The sequence below is a fragment of the Xylocopa sonorina genome, chromosome 4 (genome assembly GCF_050948175.1).
Source record: "Xylocopa sonorina isolate GNS202 chromosome 4, iyXylSono1_principal, whole genome shotgun sequence".
Taxonomy (NCBI): Eukaryota; Metazoa; Arthropoda; class Insecta; order Hymenoptera; family Apidae; genus Xylocopa; species Xylocopa sonorina.
The window spans coordinates 14,442,696-14,465,319 of NC_135196.1; the positions used below are offsets into that span (position 1 = coordinate 14,442,696).

Sequence of the window (22,624 nt, forward strand, 5' to 3'; positions counted from 1 at the left end):
TTGGTAAGAAGCTATCGTCACTCACGACATTCACTATCGTATGTGTTGGTGATACATTGGTATTTATTATTACCTACGTTATGTACACTCTGGGGTATGCGATCGAAAAATAAATATTAGTGGTAAGAGTAAATTGATTAATTGCACATTATTTTCTATTTGTTTTTTATAATTGATATATTTTTATTATTTCCATTTGCGTATACGTTATATTAAAAAATATTTATTATCATTATTGTGCGTTTAAATACACAGTTCTTAATTCCAGTGGAATATATTTAGATTCGTTAATATAAAATAACTGATAAACATTAATATTGTAGCTACATAGTGGTAAGATGTATGTAGGTTAAGTATAATTTCCAAATGTATTCTTTATACTTATGCTTACGTGTGTACATACCCTTGTACTTATTGCTTGAATTCTTTAAGTTTTAGATTTGTTAATAGTAATACAATAAAAAATGGCTCCAGTGCCTTTAGAAGGGCATCAAACCCCTGTGACCAACAATATACCACAAGAAGGTAATCGCGGTGGTTGTATCTCCCTTGGTATGCTCATTGATTTTATCATACAGCGCACTTACCATGAACTTACCGTTTTGGCTGAATTGTAAGAAGTTTACTTATAGTATATATGAATATTCATGTGAAGTTTGAATACATATGTGATATATAAAATGTGTTTATAGATTACCTCGGAAAACTGACATGGAACGCAAAATAGAAATTTATAATTTCTCAGCAAGAACCAGACAGTTATATGTACGCCTATTAGCACTAGTTAAATGGGCTAATAGTGCTTCCAAAGTTGACAAATCTGCGGTATATATTCAAAACCATTTTTTTTTTTTAAATATATTAAATGATTATGCCTACTATATCTAAAGGAAATTTTCTTGACAGCATATAATGGCCTTTTTGGACAAACAGTCGTTGCTCTTTGTTGACACAGCTGATATGCTTGCAAGGATGGCCCGCGAGACATTGGTACATGCAAGATTACCTAATTTCCATATTCCTGCCGCAGTGGAAGTCCTTACAACTGGAACATACAGTCGCCTTCCAGCGTGTATAAGAGTAATTTTAATTTACCAATATTTATTAGTGTATTAGTAAATATTTCTAGGAATTTTAAACAGTTTGTATATATATATACATATGTATATGTACTTTTAACAGGAAAGAATTGTTCCTCCAGATCCAATTACACCGGCAGAAAAAAGAAGTACACTTCAAAGACTAAATCAAGTTATCCAACATAGACTGGTAACTGGAAATTTACTTCCACAAATGAGGAACTTAAAAATTGAGACAGGAAGAGTAACATTCCTTGTTGAACAAGAATTTTCAGTATCGCTTACAGTGATGGGGGATGGTCCGACAGTACCTTGGAGATTATTAGAATTAGAGATTTTAGTTTCAGATAGAGAAACAGGAGATGGAAAAGCTTTGGTACATCCAAGCCAAACTCGTTATGTACATCAGGTATTATCATTTTTAAGGCGTTCGTGAATAGCTGAAAATTTTTAAAAATGCTCATAAATTTATTTATTTTATTTGCAAGGTGATCCAATTGAGATTGGCAGAAAGTTCGAATCCATTATCTGAAGTTTATCATATTTTGCACTACTTCTGTCAGTCACTACAATTAGAAGTACTTTATTCTCAAACATTACGATTAATGCGAGATAGATTGGATGATCATATTCATGTAGATGAATATACACCAGGAAAATGTCTTTCTGTCTCATATTGGAGAGAGTTAACTAATAAGGATCCGCGATCAGAATTAGGATATAAATTGACAGTGCAAGTAGATCAACACGATCCTGCAAGGCCTCTCGCAATAGTACACGTTCCATCCTTAGGTAGTAAAGAAAGTGAAATAGCAGACAGAGCAATTAGATCGGACCAGTTATCAATGGAATGCTTATTAGTGCACACGATATATGTGCGTACTAGAAGCAGGTTATTGGATTTGAAGCAAGAGCTTCAGACAATGTTGAAAGATGTTGAATGTACCCTAGCTGGTTCACCTGCAATTCTTTCTGTTCCAATTTTACAACCTTGCTTAAGAGCGGAACATTTGTTAGTTACTGTCGATACACATACTGGAATGTTGCAATGTCATGTACCACAGTATGAAGTCCCTTTAATTTCTGAATTAACTGCTGCTTTAAACGGTGACCATTCGCGTCTCCCGACCTTAATATCGGAACTTAGGTAATATTTTCCTATTCCTTGCATCTTTTCTATTTTTTCCTTTTCTTCAACTAAATCTTATTTTATTTTATTTAATCTATCGCAGATTTTGGATAACACAAAGACGCTGTGAAAAAACACTGCAGCATCTTCCAGCAACTTCTCACGAACGTTTACCAGTTCTTCTTCATCCTGATCATCCAATGTCAAAAATTAGTAGACATCGTATGTTCGTTCAACTACATCGTCATCCGACTGTGATTTTAATAGTTGCGTTTAAGGAAAAAGAAACTTCACCGTGTGAAATTGAGTGTTCATTCTATCTTGCTGTGGTAAAACATAGTTCTATAGAGGATGATCCCCATGATGACAGCATTGAATCAGAAATTCCAAAAATGTATCTGAAAGTTCAAAGTTTAATTGAATTTGATACTTTTGTTATAACACATGGTCCCTTTACCAGTGTTGATAGCGGTAAGTAGTTGTTTTAGTTTATTGTAACATGTATTATCTTAAACTCTTATACGGCGATATAACTGCCACTACTATTGCCACATTAATAAATAACTATATTTAATATACATTACAGAAACTCCGGAAACAAATAGTGTTAAACGAAGGAGTACGGGACCTAGTGGAAGAACTGATACCAGTACCACTTTACAGAATAGAAGATCGAAACAACCTGCATATTTTATTCCAGAATTAGCGCACGTAGTCGCACTTTGCGATGAAAGGATACCATTTGTTACATTAGCACAAGAACTAACTAGAAGAGATATAGCCCATCAAGGGCTTCAAGTAGAAGCGAATGCTACAGCATTAGTTTTGAAATTGGTTCAATTACCTGCACCTTCAGCAGCAATCAGCACCAGTTGTGCGTGGTATGCTCTTCTTAAAAGACTACTCAGCGTTTCGATCAGAGTACAGGGCAAGGGCATGGCTAAAACGTGGATGGCTGAGTTTGTATTTTATGGTAGCCCTTTATCTAGTAGCCATCCTAAAGAGCAAGGTAAGCTGTTGTTAAATAATTCTACTAGTTTAGTAGTTATATTTAACTAAGTTAGTAAGTGCCTGTAACCTATATAATTTGTATTAGGATTACGAAGACCAGTGTATTTCCAATATGAAATGGGAACAGCAGATACTGTATCGCGCACGGTAGATGCAATGCTTAATGATTGGGCCCAAATTGTTCATCTTTATTCTATTGTTCACGATTTCGCAGAGTATTTCAAAATGGGTATATTTTATTATTTAATAAAAAAATAACTTCCGTGTAGATATCTGTAAACTAAGTCATTCGTTTAACTTTTTGTATATTATAGAAAAGTACAATTTACGTAACATGGTTAGTATAAAATTGTACAACTACAGTAAATTGGTTCTAACCTATGGCCCTAATCGTGGAGCTACTGTTACAGTGGAATGGAGTACCAATGACAAAGCATTCAAACTGATTTTTGGGAAAAGTAAATATCACTGTTTAATTTATATTAATTGCATTTTACGATATTGATTAATTAATTAAACTTACAGTGATTTATAGAAGTGTTATTAATACATACAGGTCCAACTAGTACTACAACTAATGCTCATTCAATCATGAAAGAACAGCTAGAGGCACATTTAAATAGACATAGAAATTTAGCCCAACTTATACATATTCTTCATGAAACACTTCAACCTCTTACATCAATTAATAAATTACCAACAATTCCACAGCTTTGTGTTTACAATTCGGTACGATTTTAATATCATTTGTTTTTCATAATAATATATATTATTTTACTCCTTCTTTTTTCTCTTAAATATTATATAGCAAATTTTAACGTCAGTATTTATAAGCATTATGTGTTTTTAGAGACCTCAAGTACCAGTACAAACTTTCACTATTATGCCACAATGTGTAACTCTAGTCAGAATTGCATATCAGGGTATGTACTGTTTAGAACTTCGTTTACGAGGAAGTGGCTTAGTCAGTTTACGAGATGGTGCATATAGCCGTTTTGATAGAAGTTACGTTGTAGATGAATTTACTCCAACACAAGGCCTCAAGGTAATAATATTGGTATTGCTACTTTATGTTTACAAATCATTATTTGCCTGGTACAAGGCAAGTTATGATATACATACTTACATTTTATAATTGTACAGGCTTTTTTGTCCAAATATGTGGATGAAAGTGCAGTTTCTCGTAGAAGATCTCAATCAGAGGATGACAATCCTCCATCACCTGTAACGATGGACAGCGATGGTGGTAGTGGCGGCGGAAATGTAGGTTTTCTAAGTCACCACAGAAATGGGCCTCAATCACCTGCGCAACAGCGAGATGGATTAAGATTTCATCACCCACCTCTTACTCCACCTTCTGGTAGTAATCCTCACACTCCAGCTAGTCCACATACTGCTAATATATCACAGGTAACTCTTGTATTCGCTTGAAAGCTACGTAGATTTCCAAGGAAAGTCGTTTTCTTAACTACTTGGTTTCACTTTTCAATTTAATTTTTTTAGTCAAATCAGCATCAAAGTTTTGGAAGTAGTCCGGCTACTTCCTTCAATTTGGCTTCACCACCATTATTACCACCAAATACACCCAATATGCTGCCTCATCCTTCACCAGGTTCTGGACTAGTTGCTAATAGTCCCTTAAATCCAATGCATGTTCCTAGTCCAGCTGGATTAATGCCAACATCTTCACCAGGACCATGTAGTAATGTTCAAGTGGGACATTCTCCAGCAGGGTCTTTTATGCAAACTGGTAAAATCTGTAATGAAATTTGCAATGTATATCTAAACTAAATGGCTAAAGTTCAGTACCATATGGTACCCTTTACAAGGATAAAGAAAAAGATCATACAAAGTTATCTTGGATATTGCAGAAATATATTGAAATGTGTTGCTATTATAACTGTTAACTTAGGACACATAGATGGAAGTCCATTTCCATCTTCACAGAGCATGGCATCTCCAGCAGCATCTAATTGGCCAGGTTCACCTAATGTATCTAGACCATCGCCAGCACGCCCCGCACAGAGTCCAGGACATGCTGCACTGCATAGTCCTCAAGCATCTGATCACAAAGTTGGGACTCATATTTCGAGAGTACTTCCTCAACGTTCATGGGCAGGCGCTGTGCCTACACTCTTAACTCACGAAGCTTTGGAATTACTTTGTTGTCCTTCACCACACCCTTCTGGACTTCCCGGGCCTGAACTTTCACCGCTTGAAAGATTTTTGGGATGCATTTATATGCGTAGACAATTTCAACGGTTTATACAAACTGATGATGGTGTAAGTATTTTCGTTTTTCACCGTGTAATATGCGTATTATATTTTGAAAACAAACTTTATAGACGAATTATGTTTCAAATACTTTTCTGTACAGTTAACAGCGATAAATAGCACAGAACCAGGAGTTGTACATTTCAAGGTAGAAAGTCTGCAGTGCCGAGTTTGCTTAAATCCACAACATTTACAGTCTCTTCACATAAAAGTGCAACCTCTGCCAGAACATAAAGATCAATGGACGCTTGAAGAGCTACAAGTAATTTTCATTCAATCATTCTTAACTGATGTGATGGCATTTTATAAAAATTCATAATACAACTGTTAGTCACATCTGTTAAGGGTTAATAGATAAAATCGTAATCTGGTTCTGTTTTACTATTTTTACATAATTTTGTTTTTTCTTTACAGATTATAGAAAGGTTTTTTGATACAAGGGCAGCAGCGCCGCCGTATAAACCAAATACTCTTTCTGGCTTTGGTAGAATGTTAAATGTTCCATTTAATGTTTTGAAAGATTTTGTACAAATTATGAAGTTGGAACTAGTACCTGGATTGGCACAACAGCAACAGCTTAAATGGAACGTACAATGGTGTTTAAGGATTCCTCCTTCTGGAACTCCGATTGTGCCTACTGGCATGGCCGCTGTATTAGTTTGCAGAAATAAGATTCTTTTTTTTGTACGTACATGTAATAATATTTATTAGAAGAGAAAGGTAACATTGCTTACTTTAAATTGTTATATTTTAAATTTATTGCACTGAAATTTTATTTCTGTTATATTACAGTTGCAAATAACAAGGATCGGATTACCATATCAAGGAGAAACACCATCACTTGTTTTACCATTAGTTTATGATGTTAGTACAAATTTGACACAGCTTGCAGAAAAAAGGGATCCTAGTCCAGCTTCTGCAATGGCTGCAGCGTCCTTACAATTAAAAAGATTCGCGGAGTATGGTGCGAATCAATTTGAGTGTTCTCTCTTTCCAGCTGTTAGAGATTTATTAGCCAATTTAACACTGCCTTCAGATCCTCCAGTTATATCTCAAGTAAGCAGATAATGCAGTAATAATAAAAAGTTAACGTTGCAATGATAATAAAACATAATGAATGGAATATTCATATCTACTATAACGGTTTTTATTAATTCCTCGATGTATAATTATCTTTCGCACGTAAATGGTCCGCGCGGGCAAGTCTTTCGCAATATTGTGCACATAGGGACGGTTGGACGCCAGCTACCTTCCGGGGTAGCATCGAAGCGCAATTGAGATACTAAGACACAATAAACTCGAATACAAGAGAAGGGTGTCAGACTTGCACGTCGCGAGGTCAGCAAACGATGGGGAAGACTCGATTGGGAAGGGGAGGGCGCGCTAACAATACCAAAGAGGGAACGTCTCAGGACCACAAGTCGGCCTTGTCTTCCACTCCACTTTATTGGAGAGGAAATCACAAAATACGATAAACGAATCGCTAAAAGAACAGGGCGTTACTCATGCTGTAATGGCTCAGGAGTCGCTCGCAGAAACGCACCTGCGTTAGCAATTACATACATTTAAGTTACAAAAAGATGGACTCACAAAACATACATAGTACGCTCGGAGGCTGGCCTCAAAGTGAGGACCACCGATCCGTACTTCGGCACCGTGAATTAGGGAATCTGATCGATCTGGAATCGGCGGGGACCTCCTAATTGGCTTGGGATATTATACGCAGCCATGTCATCCTCTTCGCCGCGGCTCCTGACACCAGATGCAAATTCGATGCCGATCGGCAGGGACATCGCCCGATAGCCGCGATAACTCCCTAGTGGTGCGGGCCTGGACGGAAATCCTGGCTGTAGTTTTCATCTCCTTGTTCGAGGAGATAGCTGGATGTTGCTACGTCCGGCCCGTGCTGTTCACCAACGGAGTTTTCGCTGGACTCTATTCTTGTTTGTCCCTCACCAGGATGTTGCGGGGTCCATTGGATGGCTGCGCCGCGTCCTGGTGATGTCCCTTGGGTGGGAGGTCTTCCACGAGCGCTATTTAGAGGGTTGGGAAGGGCCTGCGGGAGGAGGGTAGGGACTGAAAGGAAGGGAGTTGGTGCACTAACGTCTTGCTGGTGTGTTTATCTTGCGACCTACGATCAATCTATCGGCGTGTTTTCTAGGCCTTCGAGGCAGCCACGGTGTCACAGCGCGTGTAACGCTACAGCGTTACACTACACAGGTAGTACCATCACCTGGTGGTCAAGTAACACCTATACAGCAGATTCAAAATCCCACAATGCAATTACATTCTTCTATGGCTGGAAATCAAGGTCCTCCGCAAGCATCATATGGAAGACAAGGTATGCCTCCAATGGGAATAGTGGGTGGACCACCTCAGTAGAACATGCTTTATTCTTCGAGCCCCCTTTGTCTAATCAATCGACCTGGATCAATTTGAATCAGTCTACGTCCGTTTTATGGATGTGTAACTTCAACGAACCATTTCAGGGAATTGTGGAAGAGTTGTTTCAACGACGAACATGTTTTGTTAAAAAACTTACATTACTGTATACTGTAGTTATAAAAAGTAATTGTAACCAAATCATTGTTCATACGAATTTATACATTATAAAACAATGTTAATGTTAGACTTGAAGATAGTAAATGAAGTAAATTTCATTCTATGGTGATCTATTAAATCAATGCAATTTGTTTTTAATAAATTCTAAATTTAATTTCTAATAATAATTCTAATTTAAATTCTAATTTTCATTTACCTCGGGTTTGTTTAAGTACAATTTTCGCGTGCAGCTTAATTATGCATAACATAAAAGGAGAATTGTATGACAGCACCCATTTTTTAAAGTAATAAAAATATATTTCGGTTTTATTACTTTCTTTAAGTAGCCCATCATTTTGAGAAAATTTGTCTAAACGTATGTAATACTTTTTTACCATCTGTCAGACAACTAATCACTGAAGTGCCTGTCTGAAAGAAGATCGTAGTTTTAAGTTGATAAAGTAATTAAAATGTTATTAGATATATCGATCAGTAAAATATCATTTGGTTGATAGGAATTAGGAAGAAATTTTCTTATTTACAAAGAATACAAAATCTTTATCACGATTCTTGTACATTATATATAAAACATTGTAAAATATACATTATAAAACATTACAAATTTTCATATACATTTTAATTATCTTATAAACAGGAAGATTATAATATCTCGTATCTATACATATTAGTATAATATAGTAAATACAACTTAATAAAATATATAGTGTACTTTTTGTGTTAATTATTTTAAATATATATACAAAGTAGTTCAACGCAAACATATGTAACTTTTTGTACAAAATCTTATTCTTAAACTCAGTTTATTTGGTTTTGTATTGGTTTGTCTTCAAAATTGAACAATCTTTTATTAAATAAATCAACTTTTTTTAAATTACTAACTAAAGTGCTAAATGTTTCATTTTAAAAAAATGAAACAATTACGTTTGAACAAGTTTTAAAAATGATGAAATATTTACTTATATGCGTAATGAAAGCTTCCAATTTTATACTTAATATCTGTAAAAATAATGATAAAGTATAGTCGATTAGACGATTAACATGTGTCCTGGGCTAGTTTCAAGTAAGCTTATGCCAATCAATCAGTTCTTTGAAGATGGGAACCATGAAGGTTCGAAGAACTCCCTGTTAGTTTATATGGTCAACAGCAGCACCAACAAGTTAAAACTGCAAACGAAAACGTTTTGTGCGCGTTTTGTTATGAGCTAACAAATGATTGCGTGAACTGCTCCAGTTCGTTACCATTAGAATACTATCCGCAAAAATTGTTACAATTAGAAAAATACAAAGTATTTTAATAAATCATTATAGTATTATATAAGCATACAAAATCTACTATATGAATACATTTACGTTTAACGTCAATTAAAAATTATACTTAAAAACAAACTTACAACATGTAAAAATATACTTCTGTGTAATATTCTTATAGCATGGTTGATAATGGACGATTAGTTATAAACTTTAATAATAGAATTTCTTTTATTCAAACGACTTTATTTCAATATTTATTGTTCTCAATTTGTTCAATATTTATAGTAATACTGATAATTTTATTAAAATAAGGAATTATTCTCTATTTTTTCTAATTCTAAACATTTCATGCCTTAGGACGTAGATAAGAGAAAATTAAAAAAAACGTTGTGAACAATTTGAACAAAAAAACATGGAGAATAAAATGCTCACCTGTTAAAGGATGCGTATTCGTTTTAAGCATTTGCCTCGAATGGCAACAAAGTAACGTCGACTCGTTTACGTTTACACTGACAAGCAGGAACTGATTATGCATCGAGCTGTTTATTTTAATGCATATGATATCGCTCATTTGCTAGAAAAATGACATAACGGAACCATTACAATTTTTTGGAAAACGAGCTTGAATATTTTTGACGATAATTTCAAAACACTACATTATTATATTGCTATAATAGTGATATTCATATTATTATATAATGTAACCGTTTTTTATGCTTATTCTTTAAAAAGTATAAAGTTTCGGGTGGTGTGGTCATAGCCTTTCTGTCTTATCAGTTAAAAATGTTAATTTAACAGTTACAGCTGTTTCCTTCACGAGACTTACTTTTTATGCCAATAACTCAAAGATAAAAATTTTTTATTGCACCACTATTGTAGCTAATAAACGATATATATATATATATATATATATGAACAGCGGACGGAACAAATTAAACGGCTCGTGGTTATTATTATTGAAACATACGTTTCATTTGTTTGCTCACTGAGAGCAAAGGCCACAGTGAATATGCATCCTTACTCTTACTCTCGAAAATATAAATACATTTCCACTGTTAGTTCATCTGTTTCGACGAGATGTCGATGCAAGCTAAAAGAATATTTTTAATTAACTATCTAAAGATTTCTTTTTAATTTCTCTAAGGTCTTTACAGAGTGCTAGTCAATTTTTTGATTTTCGTCTACTATAAAAAAATATTTGTATAAAATATTAAATTTTTTCAGTGTTCAAATAAAATATTCTTTTAATCGATAAGAAGTGCAAGCCTACCGTGTTGTGGTCGCCAATAACAGCAAGCCAAATGTAGAGCTAACACAGTAACTAGGATTTCGATGAATGCTAATCCAGCAGCAACGCCGATTACTATAGCCGCATTTTCTTCAATTGTCTTCATTATTGCACTATAACAACCCTGTAATATTTTTATAATTATTAGCAATTTTTTATCTATTATACACATTGTATACACTTATAAATTTAGTAATCGAATTTAGCGTCTGACCTGCTTGTAGTAAGAATTATTGGAAGTAGGATTGATAGGACAAAGTGAATCCTTCAAAGTATTATTCTCTTTTATGCAGCATGCTTCAGGTACAATTTTATCAGTAGATGTCCAATTTGTGCTTTGTTGAAAGTCCAAATAACTGTCTACACCACAACAATGGAGCTAAACACATGATATATATCTCTTTAAACATTTGTTAGTTATAAATATAAATAGTATAATGTACAAGCTGTCGTAAATATTTTTAATGACCTGTGTCATTATGCCATCCCATGTTACTGTAATCGTTTCTGACTTATCAATGTTACTGGCATAGTATTTGATTGTAGACTTGAGGAAATCACGGGTAGTCTGCTCTGCCTAAAAAAAAATATTACAAAAATATAAATAATATAAGTATTTATTTCGATTTAATGTTTGCTATGCATGCGTGCGTATGTGTATATAAAGTTTGCAAAATAAGGGAAAAAAACTCACATCTCCTTTAAGTCCAAAAGCCAAACCTACTATAACACATTCCAGAATCAAAACCAGGAGTATAAGAACACCATACTAGAATTAAAAATGCAGTTGTATCCTAATGTATGCTAATGTTTTACTTTTTAAGCTACAAAAACACTTACGACACAAAGGAGACATCGGGATTCGAACATTGCTCCACAATATCCTAGGAAACTGACCAAAAAGGTCAATGCTCCTACCAAAATCATAATGTATGATATTATCCTGATGACATCTGCGTCCGTTTTGTTCTAGAAAAAAAGTAATCTAACTTAAGTCTGTGACTGACATACTTCGTACGTTTCATGAGAAATAAAAATGCGACGAAATGAAAATCAAAACTTGTACAACAAAAGCTTGTGAGTAGAAAGTGCTGGGTATACTATTCTCGGCAGTTAACTAATTGGTAACGCTTTCGTGTCGCAATCAGCGAACCGTGAATCTATTAAACAAATTCCTTCATTAACAATACATTAATTATTGATTACGTCTTCGTAATTGTTTCATACGAGAGACCCAGTTTGAATGTTTTGAAAACCGAGTGATCTTCTTTAGAAAAGTCGACGTAATTACTACGATCTGCAGCGTTATTTTGCGTTACACATTTTTCCTCGAAAGGAAAACTTTTGCTTGAGAGAAAATTGCTTTCAATGTTTACCAGAATGTCCGACTGGTCAAGTTTGCCAATGAGATCAGCAAAAGAATTGCTGTCGACGAAGAGCCAAACTCCGAGCGCCAACGCAGCTCCTCCAGCTACCTGGAAACAAACAAGTGATTAAGTATTCAATCAATTCTTCTGATAATTCTAATCTATCTATCATATACTTACGAAGAAAACGAAATTGAAGAAACATAGGAAATACTTGGCACACTGTGAAACACAACCCATTTTAGTTTCGTTCACTAAGATGTATCTGAAATTGAACAATGCAAATGTCATTCAGTGTTCCCGAGTACTAAATTGATAATTTAAGAATACTTCTAAGGTAAACAATTAGTCGTGCAATTTTTAAATTTATAAAAATTCATAGGCAAGACATACAAATTTTCACAATGAAATAGGATGATTGACTTTTTATTTTATTACTTTTAAAAATGTATAGATTCATCAGTATTACTGTCTAATATTCAAATTGAAATATTTCCTAAACTAATGGTTTTTCTACACATAAATGACTTCGTAGTGATATAATTCCATTAAACAAAGAAAAAAGATAATTACGGCCACTAACTACGATTCAACGATTTATTTCAAGGAAAAGAATAAGTTGGACGTCGTCTGGAGTGTCTTTCTGCGACGATCCGGTTACTCAATTAAGACGTATTTGTCGTTGAAATTATCGTAGGCGGGAAACAAAGAGCTGCGAAAATTGGTCGAATTAGGACGAATTCTTATCAATCAAGAGCACGTCTTTTGCATTTGTACTTGAATTTAGCATAAAAAGAAGAAAAGGCCAATCACAATTAGGATTATTAATTGCGATGAAACGCAACAGTAGTAAACTGTTCTCAATATAAATTATTTCGATAAAATAGTGATGTAACTTGGAAATTGCGTAATGAATTTTCGAAATGAATCACTTTTTTTCTACTGTAAGAGTAGATGATATGATATCGTTTTCAAAAGATAGAAATGGAAAACGGCACGCACATATGCGTGCAGCAAGTTTGCCTTCGATGCAACGAGAAACACTATATTTGTAAAAAGACACTGACTTCATTTCGAATTAATCGTTACGGTCGTTACGGCGCTTGATTTCTCGTGCAAGTGCATTCTAAGCTCGCATACTTGCACGCATTATGCAACAAGGATACGATACATTTGTGGGTACGTTATTGCGTCATCGTCGAAAGTTGTCAAACTTGTTGAACCACTGAAATTAAACGACGTTAAGGCGACCAGCATTTAAGGATAACATTTAACCAAAATAAAAATTCACTTTTCTGTTCGTAATACGTTCTGCCGCGAAAAGTATTTTCGCCTTTCTCTCTCATCGGGAACAACATATTTATGCAATAAATAGTAAAGCACAATAAAAGAACCCGACAGAGTGATCGAGAATTTAGAAATATGGGATGTTATCGTAATCACGATAACCTATTTTCCGATATACCTCTATTTTCGAGGAACCTTCATTGTAATACTTTAGTAGATAGATATAGATGCGTCGCTTATAATTTTCTCGATTTACTTAATTTAACTATTCATCGCTATTTCTATTTATGCTTATAAATAATATTGATACAGTAATCTAATAGTTCCTATAACGTGTATTCATGTTTCATTAATAGCTTGGTATAGATTGGTATAAATTTAATGCGCGTAAAAACAAGTCCATCGGTTCGAGACTCGGAAACTGAGGTAAAGATATCCGAGTTTAACACATGCAACGATGTCGATCACTATATAATTTCAACAATGAATTTCACATAGATGCGTTTGAAACGTAATACACATGGATATAAATTACCCAGAGGTACCAATGCTAGTACAAGGATGAATCGTGAGATACTTGAGCGAAAGAAGAAACCGGATTGTCGATTGTCATATCGCATTTAAAGCAATCCAAGCCCTCCGTACAGCAGATCACAGTGATTCGTCCTGCACTGATATAAGCACGTGGTGAAGCATGCTGTAGGTAAAGTGCCATGCGACGCCCAAGTTTTTTCCGTCGTTCATATCACAGCTGCATCCTTCTTGCGCATTGTACGGCACTTCACATAGAACGTGAATGCTTATGCGCCATCACATGTTTATGTTAATGCGGAAGGAATCGTTATAATCCAGTGTACAAATTCTCAGATGCTCAAGACCCGTAGGAGTTCCTTTTCTTTATAGACAGAGGCAATCACTGTGCCCGCATCGTAACTACTTTATTCATTGTAATAAAAATTACTTATATTCCAATATGATCATTTTAAATGGCGATGCAGTATTGTCATTTACTTAAGTTCTTTTGTACATATGCGTAAACGTAAATATCAATATGTATATATTTGAGAACATTTTTTCGGATATGTAAACAGTTCACTAAAATAAGAGAAAGACGATAAAAATATCTTCTCTGCCATATTTAAGGCTGGCAAGGAAGTATGGAAAACTGAATGTCATGCATGAACAACATGTTATACAATAATCATACGTGTACTCATTTCCTCGCTATCTCCTGTTTTTCACTTTTACTTTTTTGCATTCACCTTAAACTTTCTTACAACGTCGCGCGAAGTTTGCTTCAAAAGAGTAGAATCTAAAAAGAGTAGAGTTCAACAACAATAAGAAAACAACCGATACGAATATTATGATATAATCGCGAGAAATGTTACCGAGTTATTATTACTAGAAAATGTTGTTATTATATGTATATGCGAAACCATGCCACAAAGGGAGGAGAAGTTGAAGCGGACATTTGCAATGGGACAGCGATGTAACTCGGTGTAATAGCTTCCTGATTATTTCGTGAGCTGCTCGGCTAATTTCCTCTCCCTCTTGGTGCACTAGTTTCGTCCCTTGTCGCTATCGATACGATGAATTATTTCTCACAAAGTATGCGCTGATTCGTTCACCTTTTTATGCATTATAAAATAACAGATAATATACTTGCTATACATCATCTTATTGCATCGTCTTATTGCAACTACTTGTCCAACGATACTATATTACTATATCAAACTATAATCATTGTCCGACATTGGCTTAATATTGCTTTAATATTAGACTAGATATTCGTTGAACCATATTGCATATACGATTGCAATAAGTAATAATGACTCTTGAAATTATGTTCTCTTCTTGGTATCGTCGAGAGTTTCGACGCTATTCGCTTCAAGTGAGAATAGATAAAATGTATAGTTCAAATCTTGATAAAACTACTCTTAATAGAAAAATATTTTCATTCAAGTCAGCTCGAATTCCTATGTACTGCAACGAGGACATTGACGTGGTGCAAAGTGTGTACTATATGTTGTTATGGAAACGTAATTCATCACAAAACTAACTTTTTTTTTCAATCAGACATTTGTCTCTTAAAAAGTATCACTTTAGAGATAAATATCGCTAAAGTATTTACGAAAGTTCATATTGACAATAATACTAATCACCTATTTATATTCTATCCTTTGTTCCGCTTTCGAAAAAGTTTCTAAAAATATTCGTAAAGGCCAGGATGTATATATAAACTGATCTAAGAAAAAGAACAGTATATAACCTAAAGGTATAGAGTATTCTCATTAAAAAGCGCACGAGTGGTATTGAAATTATGATAAAAAAGATTTTCATTCGAATGTTTCATTTTCGAAATCTAGTGCTGATTTTAAATCAGCTGTTTTGTACGATCATCCGAAACATCAAAATTTCGGACAAACACGCAAGAATAAGCAAGAGACAACGGAAGTGTCCGTGTACACGAGCGCGCGCGCGTGTGTGTATGTAGAGTGAGGAGAAACAAGAAGAGTAAGGAGGAGAAAAAGAAAAAAAAAGAAAGACTCTCCAAGAAGGGAAAGTCGTACAACGGAATTTTCATCCCAAAATCCAAATTAATTTCTTTTTGTACTGCTGAAAGAGAATAAAACAGTCCAAAGCCATTAACTTCAATAAAAGTATATAAATACATTTTTTTTTTTAAATACCTTTAAGTACATGTCTGAATTTTATTACAGCATATGCTATTAAACGTCAAATAAAGCTCCTTATCATGATTTCAATGATTCGTCCTAAATAGAAAGCAACAAATGCAATAGAAAAACCAATATAAAACAGTAAGAAAAATCTTATTTAAAAGGATATCTCATTTTGTTACATTTTTTATTCATCGTTTTGTTCAAATAGTAAGGTGAAAAAAAATAGTAGTGGAAATAAATCTATAAGAGTATGGACACGTACGACAAATAAAAGATGATGCGTGTGTCATAAATGTTCGAATAATGTGATAAAAGAATTAACAAGTATACGATGTATGTATATTTATAATTATTAGTTACCTCGTTCCTGTTATCATATCAGATTTCCTCTTATAAGTTCAACTTATACATTACGATTTTAAATCTCTTAAAGCTCATCAATAACATTCATAAATGCAACATTGTGACTCACACTAACTCACATCGAGCATAATTCGTTACTTCGTAATAATTCGTAGGTATTTCAGATGTACACATATACACACGTGTGCATGCACATACAAAGGGGAACAAAAATAAAAAAGCGGTAATATGTAATTTTGTAAATCTTAGAACAATCTTTACCAAAGGTAATATTTAAATGGAACTTTTACAACGAGCAAGGAATAAGAAACGAAAAGTGTAATCCTTAACGGAAGATAGAGAAAGAAAGAAGCAAAAGAACAGATGACTTACGTTTACGACACCGCACCTAAGATTTCCCAGCGAAAGATTCCACAAAATTCGAAGGTTAATACGAATAATGCACTTCACACCACGTCACTGTTTATCATCTTCATAGAAATAGTGAAACCGTGTTGTACTAATTTTACACACAGCGTCATTCGTTAACAAATTCTTTAAGACATAAGCGAGCAAAGAAACGTTGTCACCCGATGCTGTTTGCCGCGCATCTACTACAGGTACTAGTCGCGGCAGTTCTCCTACCAATGGCGGCGTCGTTACTGTGATAGGAGCACTGCTGACTAATCAGCGGGCAGCATTTTAAACGAAGATGAATGTACTGTTGAAACTCTTCGCGCCATTAGATGAATACACTCTGTATTAAATAATTAATGCAGGTTCATTATTTATAATGCTTAGGGATTATGAATAATGACGAATAGAATTGACTGACGATATTACAATTAGTAGGAGGTAGATTACTATCATTATTTAGAATAGCTAAGCATTATACATAATATTCTCACTAATCACTTAATCAATTTATCATTCGTTATATGGGCATCTGAATTATTTACACGTATTATAAAACTTGATGTAACTGTTTATTATTAATTCTTTATTTCCATGAAATTATGGCATTTAAAATGTTCTTCAATCTCAAAAATTAAAGAAAAAAAAGAAAAATAACGTTACTCTTAACATTCAAATATAAATGACAATTTTTAACAAATCAATTAATGCAAAAATTAATCTGGGAAGGAAACAGGGAATATAACCGAATGTATTGCTTTAAATATTGCCTTAATCAACATGCTATCTACAGTATGTGTTAAACACAGAGACTTGTACAAACCGTAATACATTACAAGTAATAAGATTTTGTTTTTTAAATATAATCAATAGTAAATATTGTACATGTATGTGTGAATTATTATTATCTACATCTCCTTATATCTTTTCTTCCACAAGATTGTGTGTATGCATTAAATATGTTTTTATGTAAATTTACATATGTAAATGAAATTAAATTACAAAATTGTATTTCACAGTAAATAACATCGATTTAAGCAACGTATTTGCTGATCGAATATAGATTCCATTAACTTCAATCTAATGCGTTATTTACTAACTGGCTGTGGCACTGAGAGGAGGTAAGACTAGTTTTCAATTCTTTATCGAGCTTAATATCGCATTTCTCTGTAACACCGTTTTCACAAACGATTGTCATTTCATCGTTCTGTACAGATTTGAAACGTTTGGACGGTTGCACTATATCTTTCTCCATAGTATCTTCTTCCTGTACAGGAGACTTTTTACCAAACGGTTTATTAAAAGGCTTCAGAGTTAATGAATCTTTACGAAATGTGACTTCCTTCAAATCATAGATAAAATCTTTGTTCAAGGGCTTTATTTTATTACGAATAGGGCGTTGTGGTTTTATATTGTCTTGTACAGGTGACGTATTACCATCCTTCAGATCAAAATCTTCTTTATTTCGTATTTTCGAACTACAATTTTCTGAAAATGTAGATTCTTTCTTACTTTCCGTTTGTTTTGTGGAATTAGTTTCAGAAGATCCAAAGATAACTTCCATCACCATTCTTCGAAGATCAGGATCCAATCCTAATGTATTCTGTCCATTGACAGCACTATTCAAACTCTCTCGCGTTTCTCCATTTATACGAATAAGATCTTTATTGACCGTTACTGATTTCGTGTTAATTACTTCCGTTTCTGTTGTACTTATACGTTTCTCTTCTACTTGTACTTCTGGTTCCGTATGCTCTGAAGAAATACTAACTTCTACAACTTTTGATGCATCAATTTGCTGAATCTTCCGTTCGATATCCGTTATGTTCAGTGTAATATTTTGATCACATTTGTATTGATCGTCTGGAATTTGAGTTATCATTTCATCTATAATAACCCGATTGTTTTGAGCATCGTGTATTTTATTGCAATGTGCCACACAATCACACTTAACAAAACATTTGTAGTCACACAGTTTACATTGATAACGGTTCCAACCAATGTGAATGGCAGCATGTCTCCTTAAGTTATTGACTGAAGTAAATTTTCGTTTACATGGAAGGCACTGAAGCTTTTGAAAATTTACCATTGAAGCTACTTTTTTTTCCATTAATAATACATGATCCAATTTTTTTGTTTCCTTGTCATGCTCCATATTCACATCTACAGACACATTCTTCACAATGTGTCCTAAAAGTAAAAGTATATATTCTGTATGTATGGCATATATTATCAGCATGTAAATCAAAACAAAATAATAATATAAAATAGAAACTCAAATCGCAATTGTAAAACATAGGGTACATTTCTTATATTTACCTGTATCGTTAGTCAATCTTCTTGCACTATCTTTATTTTTTCGCTTTCTACTTCCAATGCTAGTTTTATGCTTATTAATGTTAGTAAATACAATCTCTAAAGAACTAGAGACATCAGTTGCAGAAGAAAATTTATGGTTCCCTGCATTTTCCCGTATTCCATCTATAACATTTGTCTTAGTATTTTCCTTAGGTTCACTTGGCGAAACAAATTCACCATTTTCTAATTTGTCCCAGTCTGCCTTACTTAAACTAGCCACTGCTTCAACACGAATAGGGGTTTCATTACTATTATTAATTTCTGTAGAAATGGAAGAATTTTGAATATTGACATTATTTCTTTGAATTTCTGTGTCAGTAATTACACTGTCATTTGAAATACAATCTGGTGAAACTTTATTCATCTTCTTGACTTTAGTTGTATCTTTTTGATTCTCACATGCTGCAACACGCCTATGGCAATATTGTGAATGAGCTGATAAAGCTGCCTTTCTTTCAAACCTTTTCCCACAACCTCCACATCTTTGCAATTCTATATCAGATTCTAGATGATTTATCCATTCCTGTCGAGATATGCTATGTTTTAAATTAACAATATTTTAATACAAATTTATATATAATTATAGCAATTAAGATACCTTTGTTTCATTAACCCGTAGCGCACTACTTATTAAGGTTTTATTAGCATCTTCCTTTTGCAAATCTTCAGCAACAGTTGTGTCCTTAATAAACGCCTTCTCTTGAATTTGTGATCTGAGTTTACGCACTTGTTCATTAGATTTTCTATGAACTGTATATTTCATATTTAAGAATATCGTTAAATATATTCTAAGTAAAGATTAATTATAACTTAATATTTGTCTCAATCTAATTTTAAATTATTACAATTAGAATAATTTTTTCTTAGATAATTCATTAAATGAGGAAGAGGAAACCACATGTTAACTATGTTCCAATTATTACATATATGTCCTCTCATAATACAGAGTAGGAAAAAGAAATATAAGTGTAGAAACAAACCATTATTAATATACATTTGTGCAACTGCTTTTAAATTCAACAGTCACACAATTATTGCATGATTATATATAAGTTATAGCATTACAAAGCTTCACGTACCTTTAAACAAGTGTCTATAAACACTCCATGTATTTGCAAATGTAGTAGAACAACAAGGACAAGGATAACATAATCTGTGAGACGTATGCAATGTCCTTGTATGAACTGCTAATGTCTTCTTTGTTGAAAATTTTGCATTACCTAAGAATTAAATAATATTACAGTTATAGCACAAAATGAACTGTATCATCATAGATTGCATATAATAGAAAAATAATTAAAACATACATATTGAACAAACAAGTTCATTTTCACAAAACGTATTTATATCGTCATTTTTATCAGTTTGAATTATTGTAGTATTATTCAACTCTTGACTAGATTGTAAAACTTGTCCATTTGGACCTAACACCGCAATCTGGTCTTTTGTACCTTTTAACTCTGTAACCTGAACATTATTTAACATTAATATAGAAGTAATGTATTAGTCTACGAATAAAATACTTAAAATAATAATTAATTGGACTTTTAATTATTTACTAACAAATAATATAATTATTTGCAAAGACACTACCTGTGCTTTCATTAGATCTATATGATTTTTGGCTGAAACCATAGACTCAACAGTTTGGTAAACTGCAGATGAATTTGAATGTATAGACTCCAGACACAGTTGTTCTATGTTGGTTTGTAAATTTTTCACTTGTTTCTTTTGTAACATATTAACAACTGAGATAAGATCTTTTTTTTGCTCTTCTTTACAAACTTGACTCCTTAAAATCCTATCATTGCCACAAGCCTCTTCAAATACTTTTTCTACATTTTGTACATCTGATTTACTTCCAGAAATCTATAATATATATACATATTCTTATTTTATATATAACTCAAAAACTTGAACTTTGCTCTACTGTTTCATGTTACATTATTCGTATTATGTTATTTGTATTATCTTATCGTTAAATGAAAATATTATAAAACGTAACATACTGTATTATAATCGTTGGAGGAGATCTTAGTGAATGTAACATCAAATTTCTCTTTGCAATAGACACGTTTATGAGAAATAAAATTAACCAGACTTCTAAAGAGGCTCCTACATATACGACATTCGTATACCAGGTCGCATTCATGCGCCAGAATAGATTTAACTTCGTCGCTGCCATTCTCTAGAACTTTGCTCACGCGATACAAAGTTGAAACACTTGTATCTATTGGTGGATGTAATTGAGACAAATCTGGATCTATCGGAGTAACCTCTTTTGTTGAAAATTTAACTTTTCCCAATTTTCCATTTGGTTTTTTAGCTTTTGGCTTCGCTTTCATCGATTTCATTTTGTACAAACGTTATATGCAATTTTAGAACTGCAAGAAGTAATACGTTATAAAATTATATAAGACTTGAACGTCAGACTCGCTATAAAATGAAAAGTACATACGAACATCAGTAAATTATACAAATAGTAACAATTGATTATGATGGAAACATGAGAATTAGATATTTTAAAGAAAAAACAAACTGAGATGAATGTATGTATAAAATTGGAATATTACTAGAGGAATGAATGAATTATATTAGAGGAATATCTTTTAAAAGACATGATTACATTTTACAACAAATAGAACAGTTAAAAATACTAAAAAAGTTATGGATTTAAAACTGAATTGAGAAAACTGTACGATAAAGATGTACCGTCTCTCCTGCATTTTATCGCATAAAAATGAGTCTTTACTTTTTAGATTTTGCACTCATGAAGAAAACAGATTACAAAGAATCAAGGAAGTATCTTAGAAATTCGTTATTCTAGATAAAAATTACGCAAATTAATTCTTCTTAAACCAGACGGATCCACGATTTCGATCGGGCTACGACCTCCATTTTTCCGAATTTCAGAAGTTCTTGATTCAACCGCTTGAATAGGACGGTACCATCGGCAGCACTTTCTGATCGTGGATAAAAATTTCTGCATATTACAAATCGACTTCTCTTTTATGTTAAACATTTCTTACAGATACCGTTTAATTAAACGACCGAATAATCTTGTAATACAAAAAGAACAGTTTGGTGAATTTATGAAATAGGAAAAAAGTTGCATCGTGACGATTTATTTTTTAAGTTTACTGTAAAGGGTTATGATCACAATCAATTTCCAGAAAACATTAATATTTTAGGGTAAACTTACTTGTTTATTATGTAAGTAACAGGGAAAATGTAATAATTTTAATGATTATAGTTGATATTATACATAAGTACAACAAATATTTTGAATGTGACAAATGTTAATGGTAATGTTAAACATTTCATTAACTAAAACAATTTATAATTACATATAATGTATAAAAAATGTATATACACATTAGAACATACTATATTAAAAACTTATGCATCTTTTTTTTATCCAATACACGCAATGCCTACAAATGTTAGTTATGTATTACTATTACCTATTTATACTTCATATATATTTGAAACAATTCAGAGATATTTCAAACAATTCTATCGCTTTAGAGATAATTTGAAACCCAGGAAAAATTGTTAAAAGTACACTGTTACCTTTTAAA

The 22,624-nt window shown here is 33.1% G+C and overlaps 3 protein-coding genes across 18 annotated transcripts; 1 reads left to right on the forward strand and 2 right to left on the reverse strand.

Annotated features, from left to right (window-relative positions):
* The first annotated feature begins 58 nt into the window (after positions 1-58).
* Positions 59-7,902, forward strand: Med14 (mediator complex subunit 14). Of its 5 annotated transcripts, XM_076893436.1 has the most exons (19): positions 59-122; positions 433-613; positions 693-825; positions 907-1,080; positions 1,183-1,488; positions 1,568-2,226; positions 2,312-2,679; positions 2,795-3,217; positions 3,305-3,448; positions 3,534-3,677; positions 3,755-3,948; positions 4,070-4,264; positions 4,363-4,629; positions 4,723-4,969; positions 5,132-5,502; positions 5,597-5,755; positions 5,908-6,177; positions 6,286-6,549; positions 7,655-7,835. In XM_076893436.1, the coding sequence occupies exons 2-19, from the start codon at positions 465-467 to the stop codon at positions 7,688-7,690; spliced, it is 4,503 nt and encodes a 1,500-aa protein (XP_076749551.1). In that variant the 5' UTR covers positions 59-122; positions 433-464; the 3' UTR covers positions 7,691-7,835. The 5 variants fall into 5 exon arrangements, with proteins under 5 accessions (XP_076749551.1, XP_076749554.1, XP_076749550.1 ...); XM_076893439.1 differs by lacking the exon at positions 59-122 and having other exon boundaries at positions 430-613; positions 3,776-3,948; positions 7,714-7,902; XM_076893435.1 differs by lacking the exon at positions 59-122 and having other exon boundaries at positions 430-613.
* Positions 7,903-9,081: 1,179 nt separating this feature from the next.
* On the reverse strand, positions 9,082-16,802 carry Tsp66e (Tetraspanin 66E). Of its 9 annotated transcripts, none has more exons than XR_013101770.1 (10): positions 13,133-13,325; positions 12,142-12,226; positions 11,971-12,069; positions 11,435-11,563; positions 11,289-11,363; positions 11,064-11,171; positions 10,809-10,973; positions 10,577-10,718; positions 9,739-9,880; positions 9,091-9,219 (listed from the first exon to the last, which is right to left on the reverse strand). XR_013101770.1 is itself a non-coding variant. In XM_076893780.1 (10 exons), exons 3-10 carry the CDS (start codon positions 12,199-12,201, stop codon positions 10,362-10,364), a joined length of 813 nt encoding a protein of 270 aa, XP_076749895.1. In that variant the 5' UTR covers positions 12,202-12,226; positions 14,511-14,560; positions 16,665-16,801; the 3' UTR covers positions 9,739-10,361. The 9 variants fall into 9 exon arrangements, 8 of the variants coding, with proteins under 8 accessions (XP_076749892.1, XP_076749895.1, XP_076749896.1 ...); XM_076893780.1 differs by lacking the exons at positions 9,091-9,219; positions 13,133-13,325 and adding exons at positions 14,511-14,560; positions 16,665-16,801 and having other exon boundaries at positions 9,739-10,396; XM_076893781.1 differs by lacking the exons at positions 9,091-9,219; positions 13,133-13,325 and adding exons at positions 14,456-14,560; positions 16,665-16,801 and having other exon boundaries at positions 9,739-10,396.
* An 819-nt stretch (positions 16,803-17,621) lies between these two features.
* LOC143422873 (uncharacterized) lies at positions 17,622-21,977 on the reverse strand. Of its 4 annotated transcripts, none has more exons than XM_076893839.1 (8): positions 21,796-21,977; positions 21,053-21,427; positions 20,637-20,912; positions 20,351-20,510; positions 20,123-20,263; positions 19,642-19,793; positions 19,005-19,566; positions 17,622-18,875 (listed from the first exon to the last, which is right to left on the reverse strand). In XM_076893839.1, the coding sequence occupies exons 2-8, from the start codon at positions 21,395-21,397 to the stop codon at positions 17,761-17,763; spliced, it is 2,751 nt and encodes a 916-aa protein (XP_076749954.1). In that variant the 5' UTR covers positions 21,398-21,427; positions 21,796-21,977; the 3' UTR covers positions 17,622-17,760. The 4 variants fall into 4 exon arrangements, with proteins under 4 accessions (XP_076749954.1, XP_076749952.1, XP_076749955.1 ...); XM_076893837.1 differs by having other exon boundaries at positions 21,756-21,977; XM_076893840.1 differs by having other exon boundaries at positions 21,743-21,977.
* Positions 21,978-22,624: the final 647 nt, after the last annotated feature.

Excerpts from the sequence above, each read along its gene's own strand:
- Med14 (XM_076893439.1), top strand. The coding sequence starts at position 465 with ATGGCTCCAGTGCCTTTAGAAGGGCATCAAACCCCTGTGACCAACAAT. Across the intron at positions 2,680-2,794 it reads CTTTACCAGTGTTGATAGCG|AAACTCCGGAAACAAATAGT; the intron begins GTAAGTAGTTGT and ends TATACATTACAG. Across the intron at positions 6,550-7,713 it reads ATCCTCCAGTTATATCTCAA|GTAGTACCATCACCTGGTGG; the intron begins GTAAGCAGATAA and ends TACACTACACAG.
- Tsp66e (XM_076893776.1), bottom strand. The coding sequence starts at position 13,218 with ATGCTGGTCGCCTTAACGTCGTTTAATTTCAGTGGTTCAACAAGTTTG. Across the intron at positions 12,070-12,141 it reads TCTTCAATTTCGTTTTCTTC|GTAGCTGGAGGAGCTGCGTT; the intron begins GTAAGTATATGA and ends GTTTGTTTCCAG. Across the intron at positions 11,172-11,288 it reads CTTTTGGACTTAAAGGAGAT|GCAGAGCAGACTACCCGTGA; the intron begins GTGAGTTTTTTT and ends ATTTTTTTTTAG.
- LOC143422873 (XM_076893839.1), bottom strand. The coding sequence starts at position 21,397 with ATGAAATCGATGAAAGCGAAGCCAAAAGCTAAAAAACCAAATGGAAAA. Across the intron at positions 20,913-21,052 it reads CCTCCAACGATTATAATACA|ATTTCTGGAAGTAAATCAGA; the intron begins GTATGTTACGTT and ends TATATATTATAG. Across the intron at positions 20,264-20,350 it reads TGAACTTGTTTGTTCAATAT|GTAATGCAAAATTTTCAACA; the intron begins GTATGTTTTAAT and ends TTTAATTCTTAG.